This window comes from Ranitomeya variabilis, chromosome 3, assembly GCF_051348905.1.
Source record: "Ranitomeya variabilis isolate aRanVar5 chromosome 3, aRanVar5.hap1, whole genome shotgun sequence".
Classification (NCBI taxonomy): domain Eukaryota; kingdom Metazoa; phylum Chordata; class Amphibia; order Anura; family Dendrobatidae; genus Ranitomeya; species Ranitomeya variabilis.
In genome coordinates, this window is record NC_135234.1 from 418,887,511 (window position 1) to 418,906,676 (window position 19,166).

At 42.6% G+C, this 19,166-nt stretch overlaps 1 protein-coding gene across 1 annotated transcript in view; it reads left to right on the top strand.

Moving 5' to 3' along the window:
• Positions 1 to 19,166, top strand: part of TEX14 (testis expressed 14, intercellular bridge forming factor) — a 416,166-nt gene that overhangs the window by 237,147 nt on the left and 159,853 nt on the right. The window contains exons 7-12 of the mRNA XM_077296342.1: positions 4,631 to 4,761; positions 8,132 to 8,233; positions 11,071 to 11,194; positions 12,645 to 12,823; positions 14,633 to 14,784; positions 17,375 to 17,565. Of these exons, the coding sequence (XP_077152457.1) occupies positions 4,631 to 4,761; positions 8,132 to 8,233; positions 11,071 to 11,194; positions 12,645 to 12,823; positions 14,633 to 14,784; positions 17,375 to 17,565 (879 nt within the window). The remainder of the gene's footprint in view (positions 1 to 4,630; positions 4,762 to 8,131; positions 8,234 to 11,070; positions 11,195 to 12,644; positions 12,824 to 14,632; positions 14,785 to 17,374; positions 17,566 to 19,166) is intronic.

Sequence of the window (19,166 nt, forward strand, 5' to 3'; positions counted from 1 at the left end):
TACACGAGCAGATGACACAGCTCCCCAAACCATCACTGACTGGGGAAACTTCACACTAGACCTCAAGCAGCTTGGATTGTGTGCCTCTTCACTTTTCATATAGACTCTGAGACCTTGATTTCCAAATTAAATGCAAAATTTACTTTACTCTGAAACCACACCTTGGGCCACTGAGCAACAGTCCAGTCCCTTTTCTTCTTAGCCCAGGTAAGAGGCTTCTGGCGTTGTCTATCGGTCATGAGTGGCGTGACACAAGGAATGCAACACTTGTAGCCCGTGTCCTGGATACGTCTGTGTGTGGTGGCTCTTGAAGCAATGACTCCAGCAGCAGTCCACTCCTTGTGAATCTCCCCCAAATTTTTGAATGGCCATTTCTTAACAATCTTTTCAAGGCTGTGGTTATCCCGGTTGGTTGTGCACCTTTTTCTACCACACTTTTTCATTCCACTCAAGTTTCCATTAATATGCTTGGATACAGCACTCTGTGATCAGCCAGCTTCTTTAGCAATGATCTTTTATAGCTTACCCTCCTTGTGGAGGGTGTCAATGACTGCTTTCTGGACATCTGTCAACTCAGCAATTCTACCCATGATTGTGGAGCCTACTGAAACAGACTAAGGGACTTTTTTAAACACTTAGGAATCCTTTGCAGGTGTTTTTTGTTAATCATTCTAATTTACTGAGATAATGACTTTTGGGTTTTCATTGGCTGTAAGCCATAATCATCAACATTAACATAAATAAAATGCTTGAAATAGATCACTCTGTTTGTAATGACCCTATATAATATATGTTTCACTCATCTATTGAAGGACTGAAATAAATTAACTTTTTGATTATATTCTAATTTAGTGAGAAGCACTTGTATATTCACTCCTGCCTGACATCTCCTTTTCCTCACACTTTTTTTGGTTGGCACATCAGCATACTAGATTTAATACCTTTTCCTGGACCTAGTTCTCATTAGGTATCTGTTTTCAATATTGTGACTGTATCTTTACTGTGTACCTTTTGTATTGATCCATACATTTATTTGTGATTGTATGATGTCAATACCCATCTTATATCTTAACTTTGTATATACCATTGTAATCATTATTTATCATTATTTTCCACAGATATTGTGCCTTGCACTCTTTCTTATCGGTTTTCTTATCTTATTGTGCTTATTGGCCCTTTACCCTATGCCCATTATACATATGTAGGTTTGTACAAAAAATGCATGTTTTCCGCACATAAAGTTTTGTTAGAACCAAAATGTCTGAATGTATCAAAAACAAAGCAGCTTTATCTCGAACATGACACACCAACAAGAGACAAAAAACCACAGAGTCAAAAACGCGATGAAAAATCATGTAAAAACACAGTTAAAGGGAACCTATCACCCCCCCCCCCCCAGGCGTTTTTTAACTAAAAGAGCCACCTTGTGCAGCAGTAATGCTGCATTCTGACAAGGTGGCTCTTTTAGTTCTCGGTGCTGTAACTGCCGAAATAATCAGTTTTGTAATTTGTCCTAAATACCTTGTCTTCAGTCAAGGAGGCAGGCCTTTCCCCCCTGCTTCAGACGTCACACGGCCGTCACGCAAATCTTCTTGGCGCCGGGCGCCGCCTCCTCATCGCTGTTTTGAACTCCGCCGGCGCCTGCGCTGTTTTCTCCTGCCTTGAGCAGGCGCAGTGAGCGCTGCCCGTCCATCCTCATATGCAGTCTAGCTGACTGCGCCTGTGCGGACGCCCTGCCTGTAAATCCCAGCCCCGCAGTGAGAATAAATCAGAAGACTTTGCGGGGCTGGGATTCACAGGCAGGGCGGCCGCGCAGACGCAGTCTGCTAAACTGCTTATGAGGATGGACGGGCAGCGCTCACTGCGCCTGCTCAAGGCAGGAGAAAAGAGCGCAGGTGCCGCCTCATTTCAAAACAGCGGTGAGGAGGCGGCGCCCAGCGTCAAGAAGATTTGAGTGACGGCCGTGTGGCGTCTGCAGCCGGGGGGAAACGCCGGCCTCCTTGACTGAAGAAAAGGTATTTAGGACAAATTACAAAACTGATTATTTCGGCAGTTACAGCAACCAGAACTAAAAGACCCACCTTGTCTGAATGCAGCATTACTGCTGCACAAGATGGCTCTTTTAGTTAAAAACTCCTGGGGGGGGGTGACAGGTTCCCTTTAAACTGCAATGAATAAAACGAAAGTAACCTGATTTACCTAATAGGTACAGAATTGCTGCAGAAAATCTGCAACATCGAAAACTTAGGCTGGGTTCACATTGTGTTATGGGTGTCCGTTAGACGGACTACGCTACACAGCGGCATAAACGCGGTGTAACGTAGTCCGTTAAGGCCGCCATTACTTCCTATGTCGGATGCATCGCTAGCGCACGCCCACAATGGGCGTGCGCTAGGGATGTGCCGTCATTGAGTGACAGACCTAAAGACGCGGGCTGCAGCGTTTCCGGGTCCGTCACTGCTAGCGCAGATAGAGCTAGCAGATGCTCTATCTGCACTAGCCATACCGGCACTTGCGTTTACAGCAGCCTGTTACCGTATGTGTTGAATGGGCTGCTGTAAACGCAATGTGAACCCAGCCTTACCAAAAGCTCGTTGTGGGAACGTAGCCTTAGGGATCTTGAACCTGCAGTCACTTGTACTGTATACAGGAATATTATTGCGTTGCTGAATTTGCCAAAAATCCTGGTCGCCTTTGAAAACCAGGCACAAGCACTTTGAACAGACCTCCTGCTGTCATAGCTCCCATGTACGGTGGATGTCGGGAAGGGATTAAACATACGCGACAGGCTAATTGGAAGTGCGGCTGTAGGTAGAATATGATGTTATATTCTCACTGCAGCCGCTCACTTCCATATCAGGATTTCACCAGGGCTGTGAACCGTCAGTGCTCGCTTCACAACAAGCGCACTGTAATTACTCCCACAATGAGCGCACTGTAATTACTCCCTCTGCTCCGTTCTGCTTTGAAGCAGAGGGGATGATTATAGTGCGCTCATTGAGACTGTTCACAGCCCTGTCGTGGTCCTGATGACTAATAATGACTAGTTGCAGGGAGACTATAAGTGCCTTTTCTCCCTGCACCCGCTCTTCTGCCGATCATGTTTAAAATGGTATTTTATTAGACATTACCGTTTTGGCTGCAGGCAAATAATATTTTTTGCTGGTGGCTACCTGCTATTTACATGTATTAGTCTGGTCTATAAATCGGACCAGACTAAAACATGCACCGATTTTAGTGCACACAGAACTAAGGTCTGTATGAAAAATAGCCCATGTGACATTGTGCATAGGGTAACAATGTGGAAATCCAAAAATACATTTGACTAAATATATCCTATCTGGACAGACCCCCTAACCGGCTCTTTTAAACTGCTTCCGGATTTTCAAAGGCTGAAAGTGGTTCAAAGAAGTGAAATAATACTGAATACGTGCACAGCAATATCGTATTGACATTGCTGTTCATCATGTTTACTTTATGGGGTGTTTTTGTGCTGCTTTTATAAACGGAAAATACAGCATATGCACATACCCAAAGGATAGGTTCCCATGATGAGTTTTTGGTGTTGTAGTATTTTTGCTCCTATTAGCTAAATTAGGTTACTTGCGTATTTTCATTACGTTTTTGTGTGTGTGTGGTTTTTTTTACATGCATTTTTATCAGGTTTCATGTTGTGTTTTTTATCTCTTTTAGATGTGTTATGATTGAAATAAAGCTGCTTTGTTTTTGGTACCTCCTGGTATTTAACTTTGAGAAAACTTTATTGATACTGTCATGTGCGGATTACATGCGTTTGAACCTTCAGATTTTTGGCATCTGTGCAATTCCATGCTGAAAAATCTGCACAGAAAACTCCGCGTACCCACAAGAGAAATTGACATGCTGCGGATTTCAAACACTCATCGCAGATCAGCTTGTGTTGAGTATAATAAAAGCACGGTGGGCAGGAGGTTTCTATAAATCCCATCCACTTTGCTGGAACTGGAAGGCGCCACGGTTTGTACGCAATGAAAACACGCGGCGTCAGAAACTCATAACCTAAGGCTGTCAGAAGAGCCGAAATGGCTGAACATTTTACAAATTGGCATCCTTGTTTTGCCAGATTACTGCAGTGAGCATTTTTCCTTAGGTTGTGTGCCCACTGAGATTTTAAATCAGATGACGCTTCAGAAAAATGATGGAGGTGTTTTTTCTGTAGCGTCTTTTTTGTTGCCTTTTTTTACACTTTTTTTGGCGGTGGCTTTGGTGACCTGTAGTTTTTTTGTATATTTGTATGTATAAAACTAGAATAATGGTGGCATCACTTGTTTTAACCACTGTGTGGCTTTGGAAACCTGAAGCCTTTAAAAGAAACTAAAAAATCTGAACATACATGCAGCAAGTCATTCTTACATTGCTTCATATGTTCATTCTTTTTGCCTTTTTTGCAGCTTTTTCAGGTGGAATCTGCCTGAATAAGATGTGAATTTGGTGGGTTTTGGCTGTCAGAAGATCACTTGTACTAGGGATGATTCATCTGATGTACATATGTGGCAGCTTTTTAATGCGTTGCGCTGTTTGAACACTTTTTAACTAAATGTGTTCCAATGGGTCGTGCGTTACAGTAACAACTTTTGTCTTCTGATTTCAGTTTTGTGTTAGAGATAATGGGCAAGCTGGATTTTTGTTAACTTTGCCCTTCATTGAAGAAAAAAGCCTTGTACGGGAAGAAGGCAAGCCGACCTTCTCCTTTGCTGCTGGACCATATATGACCATGACAAAGTAAGACTATTACATGTTCCGTATTAGGCCGGACTCACACATCCATGAATCATGAACTGTTCTGACATTGGAAGACCTGGCAGTTATTATGGGTGATACGTCTCAGCAGTTTGCATGGGTTTCCGATCTGAGCACGGTTCATGTACACAAACCATGTGAAATTGGCCTTAACGTGAAATTCCCATCATTTAGGGTACGTTCACACAGGACTTTTTTGCTGCTTTTTTTTGCTGCTTTTTTTTGCTGCTTTTTTTTATGCTAATTTTCAGCTGCTTTTTACAGTACCAGTAAAGCCTATGAGATTTCAGAAATCTCATGCACACACGTTGGTTTTTTGTTTGATCAGTATTTTCTGCTTTGCTGCTTTTTTTGGACATAGGGCATGTCACTTCTTTCAGCGTTTTTGCTGCGTTTTTGCAGCGTTTTTTCACCCATTGACTTGAATGGGTGATGAAAAAAACGCTGCAAAAACGCTGAAAAAACGCATGTAGCATTATTTGCTGCGTTTTTTGTGCAGAAAATCATGGCCAGCAGGAAGGGATCTCACAGCCAAGAGCTTAGGGGTGTGGTTAGTGAGGTGTGAAGAGCCATTGTGAGGTGTCCTGATTGTGATCTATTGTGAGGGAGTTCCTGGTAGTAAGGTGTGAAGAGCCATTGTGAGGTGTCCTAGCAGCTGAAAATTGGCATAAAAAAAGCAGCAAAAATCTGCAGCAAAAATCTGCAGCAAAAATCTGCAGCAAAAAAGTCCTGTGTGAACGTACCCAAAAAACGCACCTAAATTAGCATAAAAAAAAGCAGCAAAAAAAAGCAGCAAAAAAGTCCTGTGTGAACGTACCCTTAAAGGGATTTGTCAACAGGTTTTTGCTGTAAAATCCGAAAGCAGCATAAGATAAGGCAAAAAATTCTGATTTCAGCAATGTATCACTTACTGGACTGCTTGATGTAGATGTAGCAGAGCTAAGATTTCTGCTCTTTACATAACACTGCTCGCACCACTAAAGGTACCTTCACAGTAAGCGACGCTGCAGCGATAGCGACAACGATGCCGATCGCTGCAGCGTCGCTGTTTGATCGCTGGAGAGCTGTCACACAGACCGCTCTCCAGCGACCAACGATGCCGAGGTCCCCGGGTAACCAGGGTAAACATCGGGTTACTAAGCGCAGGGCCGCACTTAGTAACCCGATGTTTACCCTGGTTACCAGCGTAAAATGTAAAAAAACCAAACAGTACATACTTACATTCGCATCCCCCGGCGTCTGCTTCCTGCACTGACTGAGCGCCGGCCCTAACAGCAGAGCGGTGACGTCACCGCTGTGCTGTACTTTCACTTTCCCTTTACGGCGCTCAGTCAGTGTGGGAAGCGGACGCCGGGGGACGCGAAGGTGAGTATGTACTGTTTGTTTTTTTTACATTTTACACTGGTAACCAGGGTAAACATCGGGTTACTAAGCGCGGTCCTGCGCTTAGTAACCCGATGTTTACCCTGGTTACCAGTGTAAAACATCGCTGTATCGTTGCTTTTGGTGTCAAACACGACGATACACGCCGGTCTGACGACCAAATAAAGTTCTGAACTTTGTTCAACGACCAGCGATATCACAGCAGGATCCTGATCGCTGCTGCGTGTCAAACTAAACGATATCGCTATCCAGGACGCTGCAACGTCACGGATCGCTAGCGATATCGTTTAGTGTGAAGGTACCTTTACTGGCAGCTTCCTGTGAACACTGAATTGTCAGCAAGCTGCTAATCTGTGGTGGGGGCAGGGTTAAACAGATAAACCTGACTCCACTGCACCAGACATGTAAACTGATTGTATTGAAACTACAGCACATAGCCTAGTAAGTGACACATCTCTAGAATCAGGGTCTTGTGCCCTATATTATGCTGCCCTCAGATTAGATAGCAAATACCTGCTGATAGATCCCCTTAAGACTTAGCCTCTTTTCATAGAATAGGTGATGATTTGCTAATTGCTGGGAGTTTCCAAAGAAAAGATCCATTATCCAGGTCTTAAGATCACTGGGGATCTATTAAGTTTTGGTTTTGTATGCAGATGCTCCAAATATATGGAAGGACACTCTGCCTCATATATATAAAGTGTCAGAGCTGCTGATAACAACAAATTGCTCCTTTCATTGGGTTCTATTTGGCTGCATATACTGTATGTTGTCCACTACTTTTACACTGATGGCCTACTTCCGGTCACCATCGATAACAGCTGATCAGCAGGGGTGTCGGGTGCCGGATCCCGGCCAATCAGACATTGATTACCTACCCTAAGGATAGGCGATCAGTGTAAAAGTAGTGGACAACCTCTTTAATATAATGAAAATCCAACAGGTATTAGTCAATAAATACCTAATTGTTATGACCCCAATGGCGAGGGTCTCAGAGGTACGTGGAAGTCTGCAGAATACAAAAATCCAGCTCATAGGGCAGTGGTAACTGGGTTGACCATATATCTAATCCTAACGCCAACACTAGAAGTAGCCGGGGATCATTCCTACGTTGATTCTAGATGACACGCGCCAGCCGGAGAATCTAGCTACCCCTAGTAGAGGAAAACAAAGACCTTTCTTGCCTCCAGAGAAGGGGACCCCAAAGCTGGATAGAAGCCCCCCACAAATAATGACGGTGAGGTAAGAGGAAATGACAAACACAGAAATGAACCAGGTTTAGCACAGAGAGGCCCGCTTACTGATAGCAGAATAAAGAAAGGTAACTTATATGGTCAACAAAAACCCTATCAAAATCCACACTGGAAATTCAAGAACCCCCGAACCGTCTAACGGTCCGGGGGGAGAACACCAGCCCCCTAGAGCTTCCAGCAAAGGTCAGGATATAGATTTGGAACAAGCTGGACAAAAATACAAAACCAAAACAAATAGCAAAAAGCAAAAGGCAGACTTAGCTGATATAACTGGAACCAGGATCAGTAGACAAGAGCACAGCAGACTAGCTCTGATAACTACGTTGCCAGGCATTGAACTGAAGGTCTAGGGAGCTTATATAGCAACACCCCTAACTAACGACCCAGGTGCGGATAAAAGGAATGACAGAAAAACCAGAGTCAAAAAACTAGTAACCACTAGAGGGAGCAAAAAGCAAATTCACAACACCTAATACCTGTTGGTATCTGTAGCATTAGGTCTTATGAATCCTGATGGCAACATAGTTCTTCAGTTTTCTCTATCGCATTTGGTCATTGGCCTTTTGTATATCCCCTAATCTTCAATATCCAAGAAATGTCATTGAAGTTAGTACTTTTCTGCCCTGTTATGTGATCCTAAACGATTTCAAATTATTTTTGTGTTAATTAAACTTTCATTGATTGTAATTTCCAAAAATCCTTCTCAATTCTTACAGTTTGCTGTGGGGAAGTACTGAAGTTACAGTTAAGGGGTTAAGTGACATGGCGGATAACAAATGCTTTGCTGATCTTCTTATAGCAGAAGAGGAGAATATGAGGTTAGTAATTCTTTATTTAAGGCGTTCTTCTTACTTTACAGTAACTTTTCCTGTATTATTGGCTATGGTCACATCTGCACTGAAGATTCTGAGCCACCTAAGCAGAGAACAGCATGAAGTATCCTGACTACAGCAATGTGTCACTTACTGGGTTGTTTGCTGTAGTTTTGATAAAAATCACTGTTTTATCAGCAGGTGTTTATCACTAGACGACTAGAAAACTGCTGACGTGTAGTCCTCTATATTTGTGAGCTCTGTTTAACCCCGCCCCCACCACTGATTGGCAGTTTTCCACCTATGCACAGTGTATACAGGAAGCTGCCAATCAGAGGTGTGGGCGGGGTTATACAGAGCTCAGCAGCATTCAGAGAAATCAGTTTCTTTTTTGTGTTAAAGTTGTAATACATGATAAAGCAATATAAACTTTGTATTGTCCATATCACATTAACCTGCAAAAATGAGAAAATGAGTTCACGTCCGTTTTACTGAATGTTGAGCGGTGTTTAGAAAGACAAAAAAAATATACAGCTCTGGCAAAAATTATGAGACCACCACATCAAAACCCTGTCATGGGCGGCCCAATCTCCAGTCCTGAACCCCATTGAAAACCTCTGGAATGTAATCAAGAGGATGATGGATAGTCACAAGCCATCAACCAAAGAAGAACTGCTTTCATTTTTGCCCCAGGAGCAGTGTGAAAGACTGGTGGAAAGCATGCCAAGACGCATGAAAGTTGTGATTAAAAATCATGGTTATTCCACAAAATATTGATTTCTGAACTCTTCCTGAGTTAAAACATTAGTATTGTTGTTTCTAAATGATTATGAACTTGTTTTCTTTGCATTGTTTGAGGTCTGAAAGCACTGTTTTGTTTTTTTAATTTTGACCATTTCTCCTTTTCAGAAAAAAAATACAAAATTTATTATTTGGAAATTCGGAGACATGTTGTCAGAAGTTTATAGAATAAAAGAACAATTTTCATTTTAAAGAAAAATATACCTATGAAGAGAAAAATCAGACTAACTGAACATTTTGCAGTGGTCTCCTAATTTTTGCAAGAGCTGCACATTTTTTTGATTCCACCTGTCAAAAAGGGTAAAAAAATGTGCTGAACCTCTGTATGTGCTATAAAATGGTGCCACTGAAACCGACTACTCTGCCAGTGAAAAAAATGCCCTTATACATCTTCATTGGGGGAAATGGTAAAAGTTACAAGTTTCAGAATATGAAAAGCAAATTCCAAATGGCGCTATGGGAAGAATACCCAGGGGTTGTATTTACTGTACTAACTGTTATGTGTGTTGTCTAGATATATTAAGGTGCAGTATTAAGGTGACTATGGTGTAGAAATAGATTTCAATGAAAATTTAAGAAAATGGGAAGGGAGAAAAATGTCCTAGTATGTATACTCCACATGCAAAGAGTTCGATAGTGATGGAGGATTAATGTGCACAGAATTTCTAGGTAACTACAGTATAAGGATATGTTCCCACGGTCAGTAAACGCTGTGGGTTGGACGCTGTGTACATCCACAGTGTCCAGATGTTACAGCATAGTGGATGGGATTTCAAGAAATCTCATCTTCACTATGTGTGCACGGACACCTCCGGCTTCACCGCGGAGACAGACATGTGGGGCATCTCTCCAGACTGCAGCATGTCTATTTATCTTCTGGAGACGCTCGGTAAATATCACCAGTCCAATGTATTGGTCGCAGTGATTCCGCACGGTTCAATGAACACATGCGGAATCACCTGCGCTCAAAAGCCGGCAGCGCTTTGGATGGAGCGGACATGTGCTGCATCCAAAGCGCTGCTGATACTGACCGTGGGGGACGTAGACTAAAAGTCTTTCATATATGGTGATATTTTGGTACGCACTGACAATTGTAGTGTCGGGTCTAATGCTGACCACTGGTTGTCTCTGTGTAGTCATTGGGTACAATAGGTCATATGAGGTCTGATCTTGTTTTCATATTCAAAGTGCTGGTGAGTCTCACTGCTGTCCGGGAATAGTAGATGCTACTGTCTCGGACAGCGGTTGTTTAAGACACAGACTCTTGCTGAATCATGCAAAGCACCTAGGTCGTGCCGCCATGTGTGCCGTGCCGCCATGTGTGCCGTGCCGCCATGTGTGCCGTGCCGCCATGTGTGCCGTGCCGCCATGTGTGCCGTGCCACAAACCTTACTCCAGCCTCTGCTGTAGTCAGATTTGTGGTGTAGGGAACACCGCCGCTCGACATGAATTTGCTGAGGTTGCCACGCTCTCTTTGTCGGAGTTGGGGCGAGAATGGCATGAAACTCTCACTTTGCGCCCCCCAAAAATTATGACTTTCCGAAGCTTTTTTTACCCGAAATCTCCAGTAAAAATGCTTTGATGAATCACTGTCTATGTGTCATAAAATGCCCATTTCTGGCACCTAATATTTTATTTGTGCGGTTTGTGCATTTTTTAAGACATCAAAATACAGCAGCAGAATTGCGGTTCTTTTCTTTTTCTCGCTATAAAAAGTTACGGTAATAAAAGTTAGGTAATAAATTGTATGTAACCTTAAATGCTGCCATTGACAAACTCAATTTATCCCGCAAAAAAAACCCAAACATCTCATGCAGCGACATTGACTTAAAAATACCTATATTATGGTTCCTGGAATGAGATGATGAAAAAATAAGGTGTTTGATAAGATGGAATTAGGCCCCATCACTAAGGGGGTAAGAAGATTCTACAAATGGAAACCTGGTTCTGTCTCACTTTGTGAACACTGTTCTGTACTTGTGAGGATTAGAGAAATAGTGTGACTTGTCCTCCGGCCAGCCTGACGCTCTCCTGCTCCACAGGCACCTGCAGCATCCTCTCATTCTCCAGCTCTTGGCGCTGTCTACATCACCTTCACTGGAGAGGAAACAACTGGTGTTTGAGCGGGTCACCATTGGCTCCTTCTACAACATCTTACATGAAAGGGTAACGTCAAGAAATATGTAATATATATGCAGGATGCACAATTCTTATTTTTCTATTACTGGTAAAGCAGCCTTAAATGCAAAGTATACAGGGCCAGACTGGGATTGAATTCCAGCCCTGACATTTCAAAGCAGCCAGGCCCATGCGGCTCCCCACACCCACGTCTCCAGATAAAGGGGGTCTGTGTTACAAATATGACCTTGCCTGACATTGGAGGAAATCTATTTACTGCAAGACCACTGGTACCAATAATACCGCTATAAGAGGTTAAATAATACCGCAATCCTATGATCATATAATAATATCACATAGTTATGGAATAATGCCAACATACAGTACACATACATAGACACTGTGCCAAGACCAATATTATCAACTAGCTATTGAAACCATGCTATGCCCGGTTGGTGGGCATTTTTATTGGTACATTTATACACTGTCTTCAATAAAATGGCACCAGTGATCGCAGTGTGTGCACGCACTTACTCCGGTGCTGTTTTATTAAAGTAATGTACTACTACATCAACATAGCAGTGCGCTCGCTCCGGCCATAGGAGTAATGACAATGACTGGCAGTGTACTGGCGTAGTGCATTACTTTAATAAAACGTCGCCGGAGTCAGCGCGTGCGCATACTTCGATCTCTGGTGCCATTTTATGGAAGTAATGTACTATAATGCCAACATAGCAGTGCCCACGCGCCAGCTTATCCCTGTGGTCGGCACTTGTACACTGCTATGTTGACATTGTAGTACAGTTCTTCAATACAATGGCACCAGAGTCAAGGCATGCGCTGCCCGCGATATCGGCGCCATTTTGTTGAAGAGACTGTGTCTGTAAATTCCATAAAATGGCGCTGTAGTGTGGTATGCTCATGCGCTGACTGCGGTGCCATACTGCACAGGCGCTGCCAATCCCGGTTTCTGACAGAAGGCCACATCCATTGTTATATATAAGATACTGTAATATCAGAAACAATAACTTCCGCCAGACCCTAATAGCACATACGGTAGTTATAATACCAACGTACTGGTCATTAACCAACAAAGACATTGCCACCATACAGTAAGCGTATAACGGTAGATATCACTGACTCACTTTTGCTGCATTTTTGCACTTACTCATTGCTTTCTATGGGAGAAAAATGCTGAAAAATCCCTGAACGAAGTGACATGCTGCCGTTTGTAAAAACTCAGCAGTTTTCCAATTCAGTCAGGATAAAATACGATGTGTGTGCATGAGATTTCTTACATCTCATAGACTTTGCTGGTAGTGGAAAATGCAGCTCTTAATTTGCAAAAAACGCAATGTGTGAACATAGCCTCCTGTCTGGCATCAGTTTTTTGCTGGCATCTTCCCAGCACAGATATTGGCACCAGGTTTTTGCACTTTTTCTAAATGAGCTAAAATCCTTCCTCTCCTCTTAATGTTAATATTTTCGGCAATTCCAGCGCTTCGAATACCCAGTATTGCACCATGGAACCATAGTCCACATTCTCCTTCAGATGACTGAGGCTCTCGGATTCCTTCACTGGCGTGGATTCATCCATCGCGCTTTCTCTTCACATGCCATTCAGGTGCTATCCGCAGGCAGAGCCAAGATCAGCAACTTTGAGTACATGGTAGAAAGGTGCAGAATATTTTGTTATCTTATAGACTTTCATGCGTAGAATTTTTTTTTGTAGTACAGCTATAATAACTTTTGGCAAGTATAGATATAAAGTCTTCCTTTGCTTTGTTCATGCTCCAGTTTATTGGTGTTTTTATTTCTTAGTTAGAAATAAAAGCTTAAAGGGGTATTCCCATCTCCAAGATCCTATCTCAATGTGTACTAGGTGCAATCATCAGAATATTAGTAAATACCTCCAATTAGAAATTTAGTATAGTTCTTCAGATTCGCTATGTCGCATTCCCCAGTTAGGGTGTTTCAGTAGCCTAGGTATTCATGGTCGCAATCACTAAGAGCTGTCTAACTGTCACTATATGAGAGGTCATAACCCTGGATACCTAAGGTCCTTCAATGCCCTGCACATGAGGTAAGCAACATAGTGAATCAGAAGAACTATACTACACGTCCATTGGGGGTATTTGCTATTATTATTATTATTACACCTACTACATATTGGGACAGGATCTTGGAGATGGGAATACCACTATAACATACAGTGCATTAAAACACCACTCCAGTGTTTTTTTTAACTTCAGTTCTGGAGTGGTGCCACCAATCTCTGTTCCATGTCCCTAGTAATCTACTTATCAAGGCGTCATTTCCTGATCTTCCCGACACCGCTCTGGTAACGCTCCACCATCTTGTGGCTGACCATAAGTCAGAGGTAACGGTCACACGCTCTCAATGTAAGTCTATGAGAGCCTCGTTCTGGCCTTGTTCTGGCTCCCATAGACTTACATTGAGAAGCGATGCAGCAGGTCACAAACTGCAGCAGACAACTAAAGCAGCACAGAGAACAGAAGACGGCGGCTGGTGTCTACAATACTAGGGGCAGAGAACTTACATTAGTGACTCCACGCCTCCACTGGAATGGTGCTTTTACATTAAGGGTGACTTGTAAGGCTGTATTTCCACATGGAACATTTGGAACAGAAATTTCTGTCCCGTTCATCTGATTAGTCCTGTCCAGTGAGATCCAATTGTACTGTGGGTGGCATTAAAAAATAGCACGATGCCGCACGCAGAATTATTTACTGGAGGTCGCTGATGTTCTGCGCCTGAGGAGACGGTGTCACTTTTGAAATGAGAACATCTGCTCTGCTGTAGTACTTACATTTCATTAGTAACTGGATTTGCATTTTTAAAATATAGTAGTATTTGCAAAATTTATTATACGTCTGACAACCCTTTTATAAGCAGCTTTTACACGGAGCGATGAATGGCCTGATGATTATTTACATTTTCATTCCTGATGTTTGCCCAGTGTAAAAATTCCTAATGTTCAACAAAACACATAAAAAAGAATTGCTCATCACTGATTGCCTGTTTTCTGTGTGACTCGTGTGCCCTGCATACATGCGCTATCGATTGCTGTTTGTTGCAGACAGCTTTTCTGCCTTTCTAAAAGGATCTTTAATAGTGATCAGCGAATATACTCGGTACTCGAGATTTCTCGAGCACGCTCGGGGGTCCTCCGAGTATTTTTTTGTGCTCGGAGATTTCGTTTTCCTCACCGCAGCTGAATGATTTACATCTCTTAGCCAGCTTGATTACATGTGGGGATTCCCTAGCAACCAGGCAACCCCCACATGTACTTATGCTGGCTAACAGATGTAAATCATTCAGCTGCGGAGATGAAAACTAAACCTCCGAGCACTAAAAAATACGAGCGTGCTCAGGAAATCTCGAGTAACGAGTATATTCGCTCATCACTAATCATTAACCAATGAACTCTTAAGACATTTTCTAACATCTATATCTGTCTTCTAGCAAAGATAACAAGAAGTGTGATGGTATCATTCGTTTCCCAATACCCAAACAGTTGTACTGCTGGTCCTCTCCTGAGATTGTTGCAGGAAGAACTGGTACTCTAAAGTCTGATCTTTACAGTTTTTGTGCAGTGATTCAGGAAAGTTTAACAGGTACATTGATTTATGTTCCTTTCTTCCTTTAGGTTTGTAAAGTGGATCTGTCACCACGTTTCACAATACAACCCACATACATTACTAAATAGATCTCTTAGGCCATGTGCACACGTTAAGTATTTTTCGCGTTTTTTTCGCGTTTTTTCGCTATAAAAACGCGAAAAAAACGCTTACATATGCCTCCCATTATTTTAAGTGTATTCCGCATTTTTTGTGCAAATGTAGCCTTTTTTTCCGCGAAAAAATCGCATCGCGGAAAAAAAAGCAACATGTTCATTAAAATGCGGAATTGCAGGGGATTCCGCACACCTAGGGGTCCATTGATCTGCTTACTTCCCGCACGGGGCTGTGCACACCATGCGGGAAGTAAGCAGATTATGTGCGGTTGGTACCCAGGGTGGAGGAGAGGAGACTCTCCTCCACGCACTGGGCACCATATAAGTGGTCAAAAAATAAGAATTAAAATAAAAAATAGTCCTATACTCACCCTCGATGTCTTCCCGCCTCCACTGCACGCTGTCGCTTCGGTTCCTGTAGCTGATGTGCGGTGAAGGACCTCGCCGATGACGTCACTGTCCTGTGATTGGTCGTGAGCGGTCATGTGACCGCTCACGTGACCATGACGTCACGGAAGGTCCTGTGCGCACAGACCAGCTATAGGAAGAGGAACGGACGCCGGTGAGGAGATGTCTGGGTGAGTATAAGCATTTTTTTATTTTTTTTATTATTTTTAAACATTCTATCTTTTACTATAGATGCTGCATAAGCTGCATCTATAGTAAAAAGTTGGTCACACTTGTCAAACAGTATGTTTGACAAGTGTGACCAACCTGTCAGTCAGTTTTCCAAGCGATGCTACAGATCGCTTGGAAAACTTTAGCATTCTGCAAGCTAATTACGCTTGCAGAATGCTAAAAAAACGCGAAAAAAACGCGAAAAAAAAAATGCGGATTTCTTGCAGAAAATTTCCGGTTTTCTTCAGGAAATTTCTGCAAGAAATCCTGAACGTGTGCACATACCCTTAGACCTCATAAGGATGATTTTTTTTTTGTGAAAGTCCACAGAAGAATGTCTGCACAATCTTTTTCTTAAAGTTTATCTCTTTCTCCTTCTGAATAGCCGGATTAACAGCTCCTCAGTGCCCCTCCTCCTGCTGAGATCTCACACTGCTCAGTACAAGCTGTAGCTGCTCTGAGCTCAGCAGCTGTGCCCATGTCGAGCACACAAGTTGCTGAACTCAGTGATTAGCTGCAGTGATGATGTGTGTTGTAGCTGTGATGTCACCGCTGCAGCCAATAAACAGAAACCGGTGTAACAGTAGACAAGCATCTGATGTTATCAGAAGTAACATCTGATTTGATTATTTCATCCCAGCACAGAATAATAGACGCCAGAGACCTATAACCACAGAGCTCTTTAAATCCTAAGGTTAAAGGGACTCTATCAGGTTATTTTTAGAAGGAATACTAATGGTACCTGAAATAGTACTTGGGGAGCCCTTGTGAATTGTATTATTGTACCTACTTTAGTTTTATTGAAATAACCCACGTTATTCAATGAGGCCGTGCAGATGACCGAATCTGTCTGTGAACAAAAATCGCAGCACGCAGCAATTTGACTCGGATGAGGCTCACACATTCAAGTCTTATGAGGTTGAGAAAAAAATTGTATGCCACAGTGTAGCATCTGATTGTACAGATACATTGCAATTATGTAATATAGGAAAATAGGTATATATAGGTAAATGGTCTTGTAAAAGATTTGTAGCTGCTGAAAAAAAAACAGATTGTGAGAAAAAAAATCATCTTACTTTTCTGGATTAAAATCAGATGGATTTTTTATACTGTCATGTGATCCCACAACTCTGTTGTTGGGTGTCCCGGAACCAGGGGCTCCTTCTCCCTTAAGGCTAAGGGTGCCCTAGCTCGCCCTGCTCCTGGTGATGGTGAAGATGCCGGGGCCACGTACCTTGCCTTAGCTCCTAAATCTGCCCTCAGTCTGTACCCTTACCCCACCCAGGGAAGAGTGGAGTAACAGTGCACCGCAGTACACCAACCAGACTAACAAGTTAATACAAACAGGGGTAACAAAAAATACCAAACGTATTGGTATAAACACACAAATAACATAGGGATGCACTGGGGAGTGGAGGATGGGATTAAACCAAAGAGAAGAAAGGGAATTATCACACACTCCAAAGCTGGCAACAGTCACAGATAAATCCACCAAATGCCTTCTCCAATAATAATAACCACCAACAACCTCCAGCTATGCAGCATAAGCTAGCTCTGACAATGAGTGCTAGCCACTAGTTTATATAGGAGTGGCTAACAATGCACAGCTGAGTGCCTAAATGCTCAGGAGCATTCAACAGAGCAGATTATCCCCTGCAGTGAGTGCCTAAAGAAATTTACACTGTTTAATATGAAGGTGAAGTGCTTCTAACCAGTGCAGGAGTAGGAAATATCAGACGCTGCAGTCTTTTGGCTCCTCTCTGTCGCAGTAAACCCGTGACAGATATCTTTCCAGGGCATTTGTTTTATTTTTTCATTCATCTAGTAACATGCAGATTATTTTTATTTTATAGACTCTCTACCATGGAATGGGTTAGATGGTGAGACTGTGAAGCGTGCCATGGCTTCAGGACATTACCTGAGTGTTGATCCTGCTCTTTCTGAACCATTTTATTCTATAATCAGCACTGGGATTCAGGCAAGACCTGAGAAACGGACAACACCTCTTCAGGATATTGGATATTTACTGAAGAATGATATTAAGGTAGCCGGATATAACAATTTTAAGAACTTTTTGCTGACTGTATTTGATATTAGCAGACTATAGAGTGTACATTTACACACATTAAAAGCTTGTCCAAAGATTACCGTACTTTGGTTTCTATTTTTAATTTTTCAATGAAAAAGAACATATGACTTTTCAATTAGCTTTTTATTTTTTTTACTTGCATAATCCTTCCTCCCCCAACCAGTGGTCACATAGTAAGTGATCGTTCTCAGTTTTGAACTGTAGAAATACAATATCAGATCTATACAGGTCCTTCTCAAAAAATTAGCATATAGTGTTAAATTTCATTATTTACCATAATGTAATGATTACAATTAAACTTTCATATATTATAGATTCATTATCCACCAACTGAAATTTGTCAGGTCTGTTATTGTTGTAATACTGATGATTTTGGCATACAACTCCTGAAAACCCCAAAAACCTGTCTCAATAAATTAGCATATCAAGAAAAGGTTCTCTAAACGACCTATTACCCTAATCTTCTGAATCAACTAATTAACTCTAAACACATGCAAAAGATACCTGAGGCTTTTAAAAACTCCCTGCCTGGTTCATTACTCAAAACCCCCATCATGGGTAAGACTAGCGACCTGACAGATGTCAAGAAGGCCATCATTGACACCCTCAAGCAAGAGGGTAAGACCCAGAAAGAAATTTCTCAACAAATAGGCTGTTCCCAGAGTGCTGTATCAAGGCACCTCAATGGTAAGTCTGTTGGAAGGTAAAAATGTGGCAGAAAACGCTGTACAACGAGAAGAGGTGACCGGACCCTGAGGAAGATTGTGGAGAAGGACCGATTCCAGACCTTGGGGAACCTGAGGAAGCAGTGGACTGAGTCTGGTGTGGAAACATCCAGAGCCACCGTGCACAGGCGTGTGCAGGAAATGGGCTACAGGTGCCGCATTCCCCAGGTAAAGCCACTTTTGAACCATAAACAGCGGCAGAAGCGCCTGACCTGGGCTACAGAGAAGCAGCACTGGAAATTTTGCATGTCATTCGGAAATCAAGGTGCCAGAGTCTGGAGGAAGACTGGGGAGAAGGAAATGCCAAAATGCCTGAAGTCCAGTGTCAAGTACCCACAGTCAGTGATGGTGCGGGGTGCCATGTCAGCTGCTGGTGTTGGTCCACTGTGTTTCATCAAGGGCAGGATCAATGCAGCTAGCTATCAGGAGATTTTGGAGCACTTCATGCTTCCATCGGCTGAAATGCTTTATGGAGATGAAGATTTCATTTTTCAGCACGACCTGGCACCTGCTCACAGTGCCAAAACCACTGGTAAATGGTTTACTGACCATGGTATTACTGTGCTCAATTGGCCTGCCAACTCTCCTGACCTGAACCCCATAGAGAATCTGTGGGATATTGTGAAGAGAAAGTTGAGAGACGCAAGACCCAACACTCTGGATGAGCTTAAGGCCGCTATTGAAGCATCCTGGGCCTCCATAACATCTCAGCAGTGTCACAGGCTGATTGCCTCCATGCCACGCCGCATTGAAGCAGTCATTTCTGCCAAAGGATTCCCGACCAAGTATTGAGTGCATAACTGAACATTATTATTTGATGTTTTTTTTGTT